We start from the raw sequence: 12,581 nt of genomic DNA on the forward strand, positions 1-12,581 counted from the left end.
GTATTTGTGGACATTAATGGTTCGGCTTATTAAAATTTCATCTGGGAAAACTGCTGTTGATATCAGTGAATCCTTTCCATAGAAAGGGATGAGGTATAGTCCTGTTCTGAGCATGACCGAGAGGATGAGAAAATACTGTAGTTGTCCAGGAAGGAGATATTACAAGTTTTGCTCATACAGTTTGTGAGTAGTCTATTTTAGAAGACAAACTACATTTACATTGTGTGTCTACATGTGTCATGAGTATTGTATGTATGTATATCATAAGCTGAACAGTACTGCATGGTTTGTGATAAGATAGTGGGTGACTGCCTTGCCCCTCCCTGTTCTTGAATCTTGCTAAAAAACAACTCCTTTCAACCCTTCTAGCTTTCTTTCAGTATCTAGCTGTGCACACTTGAATGAATTATTATAAATGCTGAGAATGCCCCCTCACATAGTTGGGTGTGGTAGCCCGCCTATAATGCCAGCACTCGGAAAGCAGAGGCAGTGACATCTGTGAGTTTGAGGCCAGCCTGGTCACATAGTAAGTTCCAGGACAGCCAGAGCTACATAGAGAGCGATGCAATAAATTAAATCCTTATTTTGTTACACCTTTACTTTCTAGCTTATGATCACTTCTCTTCAATAAGAACAGAGGAAACTGGGAGTAGTGGTGAGTCCTGGAGACCCCGATACTAGGAGGAGAGACAGGAGGAGTCGCAGGGCCCACTGGAGGACGCCTGTCTCTGAAAACTGCAGCCGAGGTGTCCTCGGGTCTCCACACATGTGCAGACAGGTTCACATACACACACACAGAAAAAATAATGGAAGGTGAAGACTTGATGACACCCCTCCCCATTTTCATTCCTCTCCAGCCTGGAAGTGTTTTAGTGGAATTGAACTTGGTGTTTGTGTCACGATGATGATGATGTATCCATAGATGAGCCCTGCAGTGAGCCATTAGTGTTGCTCCTTGACACACAGCTTAGCCTTTTCTGTTGTTAGCTGCCTCCCTTTTTAGTTATTTTTTCCTTTCCTACAATTAACTCATAATCAAATCCCAACATCCAAAGCAATTTCTTTTCTTCTTTTTCTTTTTGTTTCCTGGAGCTCTTCTTCATCCTTTAGTCCAGGACCTCCTAAACTTTTTCGATTCACAACCCATTTTTTTGCCCAAGAAAATTTTGCACAATCCAATATATAGGTATATAAAATAAGTATACAAATGAAATATTTGCTAATAATAATTGATAGAGAAGTGTATTGTGTGTGTATGCAAGTGTACATTTGTATGCAAGATCACATGGATGACAGATCAACACCAGGTATCCTCCTCAACCACTCTGCACCATGTATTTAAGATGGGATCTCCCTGAACCTAGGTCTTGTAAATGCAACTGGACTGGCTGGCCAGCGAGACCCAGGGATCCTCCTGTCTCTGTCTCCCCAGCACCGGGCTTACAGGCATGCACCACCACAAGGCAACTTTTTTGCATGAGTTTTTTTTTTTGTTTTGTTTTGTTTTTTGTTTTTTGAGACAGGGTTTCTCTGTGTAGCTTTGCGCCTTTCCTGGATCTCACTCTGTAGACCAGGCTGGCCTCGAACTCACAAAGATCCGCCTGGCTCTGTCTCCCAAGTGCTGGGATTAAAGGCGTGGGCCACCACCGCCCGACTCGCGTGAGTGTTTATTTGGGTCCAGGTGATTGAACTCAGCTCCTCATGTTTGTGCTGAAGGTATTTTATCAACTGAGTCATCTCCCCATCCTGAGAAATTGCTTTTAAAATAATTATTTGGTATATATACAGTTTTACTGTTATTAAGCAAATTTGCATACTGATGAGATGGTTGTGCTTTGTTAACTGGAGGATTTTTAGAACATCTTCAGTGTTTTTGAAAATTGATGGCTATTTTTATTTTATTATTATAAATGCTGAGAATGCCACATCACATAAATAATGTAGACAAAATGGCAGAAGTATGTTTAGGTCCATTCCATACATTGTTGGAAATTCCATCCTGATTCCTTGTGAGCCAAAATTCATGTAATTGTTTTTGTAAAATTCGAGTCAGCAACTCACCAGCAAATTAAAAATCTAGAGGCCAGCAAGATTGGCTCAGTGAATATAAACACACACACACACACACACACACGCGCGCGCGCGCGCGCGCGCTCTGGTAAAACAGCAGCAACATTGGAGTATTTGGAGAAAGGCAGGTCATTTTTATAGTTCCATGGCTATATAATTGATGATGTTGTTACTGATAACTTGGACTGCCATAAAATTTAAATGTGTTTATTATAGTATATTTAGGATGGTAAACTAAAATGTCACTAATAAAATCCTGTCTCCCTCCTCTCTCCTTCCCTTCCTCTTTCCTCTCCTCTTTCCTGGGCTCCATCTTCTCTACCCCAGCCTCTCAGAGTAGCCAGAATTATATGTTCAGACCTCCAGGCTCAGCATTAGGAAGGTTTCTGACCAAATGTTTAATAGTAAATAATATTGATGTGTAGTCTGTTGAATCTTTATATGTGAAACTCAGTCATAGAGAATAATTCATTTGCTGAAATTTTCCTCTTAGGAGTCATCAGCCCTTTCGGCTGTGTGTCTGATTGGTTTTTTAAATTGAATAGGGGGGGCTCTTAACAAAATAGTTCAGTGAGTCAAAAACTTACTGTGCAAGGCTGCCCACCAGAGTTCAGTCCCCAAGACCCACATAAAAGCATTAGGAAACGGACACCATAGAGTTGTCCTCTGACCACACGTGTGTCATGGCATGTGTGCACCATTGCACATTATACACACAGTCAACTAAACAATTATTAATGCCAGGCAATGGTGGCGCACACCTTTAATCCCAGCACTTGGGAGGCAGAGGCAGGCGGATCTCTATGAGTTCGAGGGCAGCCTGATCTACAAAGAAAATTCCAGGACAGCCAGGGCTACACCAAGAAACCCTGTCTCAAAAAAAAAAAAAAAATTGTTAATAAAAATGCTAAAGCAGTTTTCATGGCCTCTTTACTAAAGCGTGTTACATAAATACTTGAAATACCAGCCACCATTTGAAAAAGCTAGACTAAAAATACAATCTTTGGAACAAGGAGATTAGGTGAAAAAAAATCTTAAAACTACTAGGCTAAAGAATGATTATAAAAATTAGGGATCTAATTTTAAATGTTTTATATTTTAGTAAATTTGAGTTTCGTTGTTTTAGGAATCTTACTTGCTAGCCTAGGCTACCTAGAGCACTGGAGCTTTCTGCCTGTGTCTCAAATGACCTGGAATTACAAGTGTGTACCACCACTCCCTGCTGGTGAATTTACTTTCCCAAATGTACTTGTAACTTGTTTGACTTGGTTTTACAGTATTGACTTCTGTTTTATTGCACATTACTTCCTATGATGAACTATTTTATTTCTTGTAGGTTAGTGATACAGTAAACAGTGCAAAAACTGAACACACAGCCATGAAGGGAACTGCAGTGAGAAACAAACCAGATTTCAGAGCAACAGAGTCTAATGCTGCTTTACATTCACCTTTGGCGCCTAATGCTTCTAATAATAACAGTTGTGTGACGGATATGCTATGGAAGAATGAAGGTATAAGGTTACATTTTAAATCAAATTAGCATTGATAGAGAATCTTAGAGTTACTGAAAAAGTAGACAGTTACACTGTCCTTGGGGAGTGGGGTGGGGTGTGTGTGTGTGTTCGGGTCTTACTGTGTAGTTTTGGCTGATCTAAAGCTAACAGAGCTCCATCTGCCTCTGCCTCCTGAGTGCTGGGATTAAAGGCAAGTACTTATATTACATGGTTTTAATCATTTTCTTCATAGTGAGCCTCATGGACAGACTATAAGTGTGAAACTGCAGTCAGGGAAGTTCTTGTTGAATTGACTTTGGCCAGTGTGGTCAGTGTGACTTTCCTTGTGCTTATTTTCTGTCACTTTTTATGTAAGAGATAATTTATTCATCTTGTTCCTCTTTTCAAAAGGCTGAGATCTGTGCTTGATGAATAGTTGTCACTTAGTAAATAGTCATGTAGCAGGTATCTGAATTAAGGTAATTCAGTTATGGGAACTGTTCATTAATCACTTGCATTTACAAGACAGCTCATAATTTGGTGGTTTTTTTTATTTGAATATTTTGTTGTATTTTGTTTTGATTTTTAGGTTTTTTTATTTTTGTTTTTTAAACAGGATCTTACTCTGTAGCCCATGCTAGCCCAAAACTCACTATTGTAGCCTAGGCTGACCTAAACTTGTGGCAATCCTCCTGCCTCAGCCTATAAAGTGTTGAGATTGTAGGCACAATCCACCCTGCCCAGTTATATTTGAATATTCAGTTGCCATTGAAATATATATCAAGTATTGCTTATGATTTCAATATCTGCAATTATTTTATAAATTTTATTTCGGTATATCCTTGGAATAGAAACATAGCTTTTTAATTTTAAGATATTGTGATAGCTGTTCTAAATCTAGTGGTTGAGGGATTCAAATAAAACAGAATAAACATTCTTTTTATTTCCATTTTGAACAGTAGATAAACATACTCCAGAAAGATTATTTGCTGTACTGTTCTGTTGCTCTGCTTACACAGAAGGAGCACTTTGTTGAGTTTCCTTCCTTTTCCTTTGCTTGGTCTTCCTTCTCTCTGCTTTTGTTTTGGTTGGTTGGTTGGTTGGTTGGTTGGTTGGTTGGTTGGTTGGTTTTTTTGAGGCATGGTTTCTCTGTATAGCTCTGTAGACCAGAGGCTGGTCTTGAGCTTACAGAGATCTGCTTGTCTCTGCTTCCCAAGTGCTGGAATTAAAGGTGTGCACCATCACCACCACCCAGCTTTTATTTTATTCTTGTTCTGAGATAGGCTCACTCTGTATCCCAGACTGGCCTAGGACTCACTAGGTATCACAGGCTAGCCTCAGCTCCTAGTGATTCTCCTGATTCACCCTTCCAGGTTCTGGGATCATAGGTATGTCCACTACACCCGACAGGGTCACTGGCTTTCTTGATACAAAGGTGTTATTTGTATAGATAAACTTGGTCCTAAACTTCCAATTTAAGATTTCTCATTTGTAACTTCTCTGTCTTGCAAAGAAGTTTATATTGTAAAAACAAACTTGAGCTTGGGATTTCCAAATCCTGAGTAAAGTTGGTACTGAACAAATAGTAAAGCCAAAGGTTGTGGGACAGTGCCTGACACATCTTAAGCACTCTGTGTCAGCGATGGCTACTCAGTCTAGGTTACACAGAGCTTGACATCCTTTACAGATGGAAGAGCTGCCAGTATGTATCCCTAAGAGGAAAGGGGTGAGAGGATTAGATTGTGTTTTCCTTGAAAGAAACCTCTGACTTTACCAGAGGAAGAGACATTTTAGGTAGGGCTTCTTTTAGTACTCTCAGATAGGTGTGCGTAAAGACAAAGCAGTGGATAAGACAGAATGAAAACAAAACATTGAAGATGCTCTCAAAAGGGTATATTAACTAAACTTGGCAACTGGTTGGTTATGAGAGAAAAAAGCAAGTCAAGCAAGACTTTTTAGTTGACCATCAGAATGGACACGGCTCTTCATCAGAATGACAGTGGACAAGTGGAAGAGTGTCCACCTGTGAACCCAGCTAGGTGCAGGAGGAGCACACTGGGCAGTTAGATACATAGTGTGCAGGCTAGGAAGCAGTTCTCAGCTAGAAATACAATGTAGGGCTTATCTAAAATGTAAGTGCCACAAGAGCGGAGGGAGGCCTTGTGGACATGTTCACTGCTGGATTCCCAACAGCCAGTATTGTGCCCAGGCCATACATAGGTGCTCAACTAGTGAGTGATTGGTGACTAGTGTTTACAGCCCAAGGTACTTACTCGCAAAGAAGGAAGCTCAGTTTAAGAATCCAGATAGAGCCGGGCAGTGGTGGCACATCCCTTTAATCCCAGCACTTGGGAGGCAGAGCCAGGCAGATCTCTGTAAGTTTGAGGCCAGTCTGGTCTACAGAGCGAGATCCAGGACAGGCACCAAAGCTACACAGAGAAACCCTGTCTCGGAAAACAAAACAAAACAAAAAAAATGCTCGCTGAAGAGAGTGAGAAAGTGTTTTCCTAGCTTAGGAAAACATAAAAATGTTGTTTGTTTGTTTTTGTTTTTTCCCTTATAGTGGGTGGGCATTACAGTTTGTGACTCTTTGTATATGTATGTTTATGTATATACCAAATGAAGACATTTGTGGGGCATGAACCCTGTCTTCCTTTACCATCAAAGAAATAAACAAAATACCCTGTAGGAAGTCTTCAGTATTGTGGGATACATGAATATAACTTTATTTTCCACAATGGGAGAGAAGACAGAAAATGGACAGGATCACAAATACATTTCTAGTTTAGGCAGGAAAAGATAGAATGCTGAAGAAACTCATGCCCCCCCCTCCTCAAACCGAGTGACAGTCATGTGATCTCTATAGTTCAGTAACAAACAGTGTCAGTATTTCAAGTGGAAAAGGGAGCTGAGATGTTAGATGTCCATTATGGGTCCAGTGCCCTTTTCTAAACATTTTCTACCCCGTGGTTAATTCACATTAGTGCTGCGTACAGTGCTCAAGTTTGTGACTGGAAACTGAAAGCGCCAAGGAGCGCACAACGAAAGCAGTGACTTAGAAGCCTCCAGGGTCTCTACCTTTCCCTTTAAACCAGGTCCTCGTGCTCAGCACGTGTAGGTGGACTTAGAGTTGCCTGGACCTAGGAGCAGGGATTCCTGAAACTGGCTCTCCAGTACTGTTTCCAGCACGCAAACTATGTGAGCCCAGCAGGCTGTTAAAACTGAACCATCCAGTTCAAATGAGGCAGGTGCTGAGGATGGGACTTCTCTAGCAGCATTCAGTACCAAATCGAAAGGTTTGGAACATGTTTCACATACTGCATTTGAACCATTTATACTTACAAATCATCAGAGTTACCAGTGTAGATGGGAATTCCACTGTGGAGCAAATCATGAAGCAGTTAAGATAAATATACATGTCTTTTTTTCTTGGATTTTGTTTTTTTGTGAGATAAGATCTCACTATGGGGCTGGAGAGATGGCTCAGTGGTTAAGAACACTGGCTACTCTTCTGGAGGACCTGGGTTTAATTCTCAGCACCCACATGGCAGATCGTAACTGTCTGTAATTCCAGTTCCACCAGTGCACATAAAATAAAGGTTTTTGTTTTTTTTTAAATCTCACTATGTAGCCTAGCCTGATATCCTACCTTGAGATCCTCCTGCCTCAGCCTTCTGAATGCTGAGATTATAGGGTAGATCTCTGCACCCAACTATATCTCCTATTAACCTCAAAAGTTAGACAAGTTTTTGTTGCCTGTCCCGTTAGTAATTGAACGTTCTGATGCTATGCTGAGCTACATCTCCCATCCCAGTATATTCCTTGTTCCTGTATGTAAAGTATTCAGACCAGCACTCACTGAGATGACGCTTGCCTCCTCCACCCCATCCCTTCGGAAAGGTTGGTCCCGAGGATTGTCGGTCCTCCCAGCTTGACGGATGACTGACTTTGTCACTTGTTCTCCTGTGCCAGGGGTCAGGTTCACCTTAGCCCTGTGAAAGGAACACTGTGACTAGTTGGAGTGACTGTTGATCACTGATATCTCTGGCTGTTTCCCTGTTTTGTGTGTGCATGTGCACACATGCGTGTGTCCACAGATGTGCATGTGTGTGCATGAGAAGGCTAGAGACACCCCGGGTGTCTTCCTCAGTCACTCTCCACCCTGTTCTTTGAGATAGGGTCTCCAATTTTTACATGGAGCTTGCTAATTTAACTAAGCTAGCTGACAGACAAGCCCCAGAGAGTTGCTTTTCTCTGCTTCACCAGCACTGGGATAATAAGATCGTGCCCAGTTTTTTTTTTACATCGGTTCTGGGATTGAGATAACTCCCCAGCTCCCCAGTTCTTTGGTTCTTTTAATTATGGCAAAATACATAGAATATGGACTATGTTTAATTGTTTGGTGGCATTAAATACCCTGTATATTTATGAACTGTTTTAATATGTCTGAGTGATTAAATACTTAACTGATGGTTTGATTTTCAGTTGATGAAATATGTGCTCTGCCTGCAACTAAGATCAGCCGTGTAGAGGTACAAGCTTCAGCAACGCCCTTTTCTGTAAGTGTATGATCTGGTGGAGATGATGTTCTAGAGGAGTGTGTGTGTTTAAATAAAAATGGTCTCAGGTCTCATGTAGTAAGGAATTGATATAAATTTACAAGTAAGTAGATGAATAGGAAATGTTCATAATATAGTTAGTGAAAAAAGATGGCTACAATAATAATACCTATTTTGTGGTCCCAATTTTGAGGTAAAAATTCATTTAATAGACATATTTCACATTCTCAGGATACCACCTAACAAAGCAGCCACAACTGCTAGGTGACTATCTTTGGGATGTGAGGCCACAAATCATTTTGACATTCTTCTCCAGTTTATGTATATTTAAATGGACATACATATGTGTGCATTAATGTAAATTAATGGTTAAAGGATTTGTTAAGGGACGGAAATACTTGGGTAACTACATCATAGGAGCACAGCAGAACATTGTTCTAATAGATGGACATACATGGAGGCTAGCTCAAATACCAGACAGTGCGTTGTTTCATGGGTGGTCATAATGGATCTGCATAGCACCAAACTTAAATGTTTGCAGAGTGCCTCACAGATACATCAGGATTGCCTTAAGTAGATAAATGTAAGGATCATACATACATACATACTGTTTTTAGGGTTTAAAAAAAAAACGGCCATTTCACTTGACTGCTCTGATTATTATTCCTTTCTTGTTTTTTAGAGTATTTAAGAATTTTCCATAATTCTTTTCTTTTCATTTTTGGAATTTTGATCATGTATCTTCCTTCGTCAGTGTTCCCCTTTCCAGAATGTTAAATCTCTGTTTGACTCTTCTCGGGGAGGGATTATTAAATGGAAAGGTTTTCCTTTTGAGTCTGTTTTGTGACATATAGTCACAGTTGTGTTTGCTATTTCAGTTGGAGCCAGGTGCTTCATGAAAGTTGTTGAGTTTTTCCATCTTTAGTAAATGAAGATGAGTCCAGAGATGTCCCTAAACTTTTAAGACTTCCAGTCAGTTGACTTGTTGTGTGTGCTAGCCTAAATAACAGAAATGTCAGTGATGAGCATGTGCCTCTGCTCTTGTATATTAAGTCAGAAATAAATAACTGATGTGCACATTTGTTTTGAGCTTCTGGAAACAATGTCCCATTTATAAAAAGATGGTTTTGAAAGGTTAGTTCTGGGAGTAAGGATAGCTCACCACCGAAAGTAGCTTAAGTTAGAGAAAGTCTGTTTTTAAAGCAGAGAAAAGAAATGCAGACCAGTGTAATCTTCTCTTCTTTTTCATATAGAAGTCTATTCACATTGCATTTTTAGTTTTGAACATTTTTTTTTCTCCTTTTAGTTTTGGAGAAGCACAGGTATTTCAGATACAAAGATCACTGGATCTCTACTTATTAGTTTTGAATATAGAGACAAGGCCAGTTGGAATGAATTTTGTTCCTGTAGCATTTTCCAAAGGGATTCTGTTTTCTGGGGGTCTCTGAAATGACAGTGTTCTCTAACAGCTGGTATGTTAACCTGCCGCTGATTTGGAAGCATGCTGACCTCAGCCAGGCTCATAGTAGCAAGCTCCTGGCGGAGTCCCTGTGTTTAGTTGGCATCCCGTTCACTGTGAGCTAGTAGTGTATGCTGTTCACCAGGTATGTACTTGTTGACCACTGAATGGGATCACACAAGTTTGACATTTCTATATTCAATAAGGTCTTTATAAACTTTCCTTTCTCTGAAATTAGAAAGAGACACCTTCAAATCCAGTGGCCATTTTGAAAACAGAACAACAATGGTGTGATGTGGGAATTTTTAAAAACAATACTGCTTTGGTGAGCCAGTTTTATTTGCTACCAAAAGGAAAACAAAGTATATCAAAGGTAAACTGTTGGTAAATTTTCTACATTTTGAGGGCCGAGGAGATTATTAGTAGAATGCATGTCTAGCATGTGTATAAGTTTGGCTACAATTCCTAACACTTCATAAAGCAAGCAAAATGTACAAAAATTGAATTATGAACCTTGGGAATGAGATTATTTTTGATAACTCTGATTCAGGTCATTTGAAGGAATGAAATTGGGATCTTTTCACGGTGTATTATTGAGAGTTCTGTATATGTAATCATCTTACATTCTTTAATGCTGCATTTATAACTGTGACACAAATAGTTCATTTAAAAAAATTTTTGCCAAGCAATGGTGGTGCACACCCTTAACCCTAGGATTCAGAAGGCAAAGGCTGGCAGATCTTTGAGTTCCAGGACAGCTAGGGCTACATAAAGAAATATCTCAAAAACAAAAACAAAACAAAAAACCACACACACACACACACACACACACACACACACACACACACACACACACAAGCAAACACAATGAAAAAACCTGCTTCAAGCTGGGCATGGTGGCACACGCCTTTAATCCCAGCACTCAACACTCAGCAGTCAGAGGCAGGCGGATCTCTGTGAGTTCAAGGCCAGCCTGGTCTACAGAGTGAGTTTTAGGACAACCAGAGCTACATAGTGAGAGCCTATCTTAAAAAAAAAAACAGCTGTACCCAATTATTTCAGATAAAGGGTATCCCATCCAACTTATATAACACACACACACATAAAATCATATATATATATATATGATTATATATACATATATATGTATACACACACACACACACACATAAAATCACCAGTTTAATTTCTCTAGCAAAGCTTTTGACATCCTTTCCTCTTTTTCATATTGAATATTTTCTTTTTTTTTGAGCTGAGTATCGAACCCAGGGCCTTGCACTTGTTAGGCAAGCACTCTACCACTGAGCTAAATCCCCAACCCTTGAATATTTTCAATTATTTTATTTCATTATTATTATTATTTTGGTTTTTCAAGACGGTTTCTCTGCATAGCTCTGGGTGTCCTGGAACTTGCTCTGTAGACCAGGCTGGCCTTGAACTCACAGAGATCTGACTTCCTCTGCCTCCAGAGTGCTGGGATTAAAGGTGTGTACCACTACCACCCACCAAATATTTTCAATTCTTGATTTAAAAAAAAAAAGCCTAGTAAATAATTACTTTTATGGCTAATGAGGATCCCTGGCTGGAAATGAATCTGTGTCCATATAAGGATACATCCATTGTATTTTTGTTTTGTTTTGTTTTGTTTTGTTTTTTTCGAGACAGGGTTTCTCTGTGTAGCTTTGCGCCTTTCCTGGGACTCACTTGGTAGCCCAGGCTGGCCTCGAACTCACAGAGATTCTCCTGGCTCTGCCTCCCGAGTGCTGGGATTAAAGGCGTGCGCCACCACCGCCTGGCTGGATACATCCATTGTAAAGACATGTTAGCTACCTAATTTTTCTTAAGAAACAAAGAGCAGAAAATCTGTAGCTAGTAAACTGGAGTTTGAATTTCTAGTTCCTGTATTCCTCAGTTTGAACAGAGGCAAGTCAGTTGTCTAAACTCTGAGATATGGTGTCCTTCCTGTGAAGTAGAGATGATCAGGCTTCCAGAAAGTGTGGTGGTCCACTGGCTCTGTCACAGCAGGTGTGGTGACAGGAAGAACACCTGCAAACTGTCTGAAAGGAATAGATGGTAGGGATTACCACCCAAGAGCACATCCTCATTAACATTTATTCTGTGTCCTGCGTAGGATTTATAAAACTACCTACATGTTAGTTACACCTTCTTTGCCAAGCTTGCTTACCTGTCTCTAAAGGGCATTGCTCTTGGGAAGACCATTATATATGACAGCAAATCTGAGATTCTTCTCCCAATTAAGTTCACGTGGGGATGGGGTATTTCTTTTGTTGATTGTGATGTCACCTCTGGGTTTTTGTTTTTGTTTTTCCTGCCTCTACTGCCTCCCATGTGCAGAATTCCCTTGCCTTTCTCCGTACAGTCAGAGGTTCAGATCAACTCCCCATTGGGTATGAATCTGATTCAGGAAGGGACTTACAGGGTTCTGCATTAGTTTTACTCTTTGTGTGAGAAAGGGAAATACATGATGGAATTGCATCCCTAAAATACAGCTCATTCTTAAACAGTTTTTTGTTTAATAAAAATTGAATAATTAAACTTTGAAATAATAAGTGTACCTTTTTTCTGACTTCAATATATCTCTTACATTTTAGGTAGGAAATGCAGATGTACCTGACTACAGTTTACTTAAGAAACAGGATCTTGTTCCAGGAACAGTATATAAATTCAGAGTTGCTGCAATCAATGGTTGTGGAATAGGCCCTTTCAGCAAAATCAGTGAATTTAAAACGTGTATCCCTGGTTTTCCTGGAGCTCCTTCCACAGTCCGTATCTCCAAGGTAACCTGTCAGGTCCAGGAAGACTGGTCTGTGATGCAAACGATTGGAAACGCAGGGTTTAGAGATTTTTTTTTCCCTACCAGCCAATCATGGAAATATTTATTTGTCAGCAGTAACATAAACAAAAACATTTTCTCCATTGCTGTTGACTTCTCCATCCTTATCATTTCTTTTCTGTGTGCCAAAGGGAATTTATTATATT

At 40.0% G+C, this 12,581-nt stretch overlaps 1 protein-coding gene across 1 annotated transcript in view; it reads left to right on the forward strand.

The window, feature by feature from the left end:
- The window catches only part of Hcfc2 (host cell factor C2), a 34,725-nt gene that overhangs the window by 19,454 nt on the left and 2,690 nt on the right, over window positions 1–12,581 (forward strand). The window contains exons 10-13 of the mRNA XM_028880281.2: window positions 3,407–3,581; window positions 8,049–8,122; window positions 9,820–9,954; window positions 12,194–12,379. Of these exons, the coding sequence (XP_028736114.1) occupies window positions 3,407–3,581; window positions 8,049–8,122; window positions 9,820–9,954; window positions 12,194–12,379 (570 nt within the window). The remainder of the gene's footprint in view (window positions 1–3,406; window positions 3,582–8,048; window positions 8,123–9,819; window positions 9,955–12,193; window positions 12,380–12,581) is intronic.

Source organism: Peromyscus leucopus, chromosome 18 (assembly GCF_004664715.2).
Source record: "Peromyscus leucopus breed LL Stock chromosome 18, UCI_PerLeu_2.1, whole genome shotgun sequence".
In the NCBI taxonomy this organism is placed as follows: Eukaryota; Metazoa; Chordata; class Mammalia; order Rodentia; family Cricetidae; genus Peromyscus; species Peromyscus leucopus.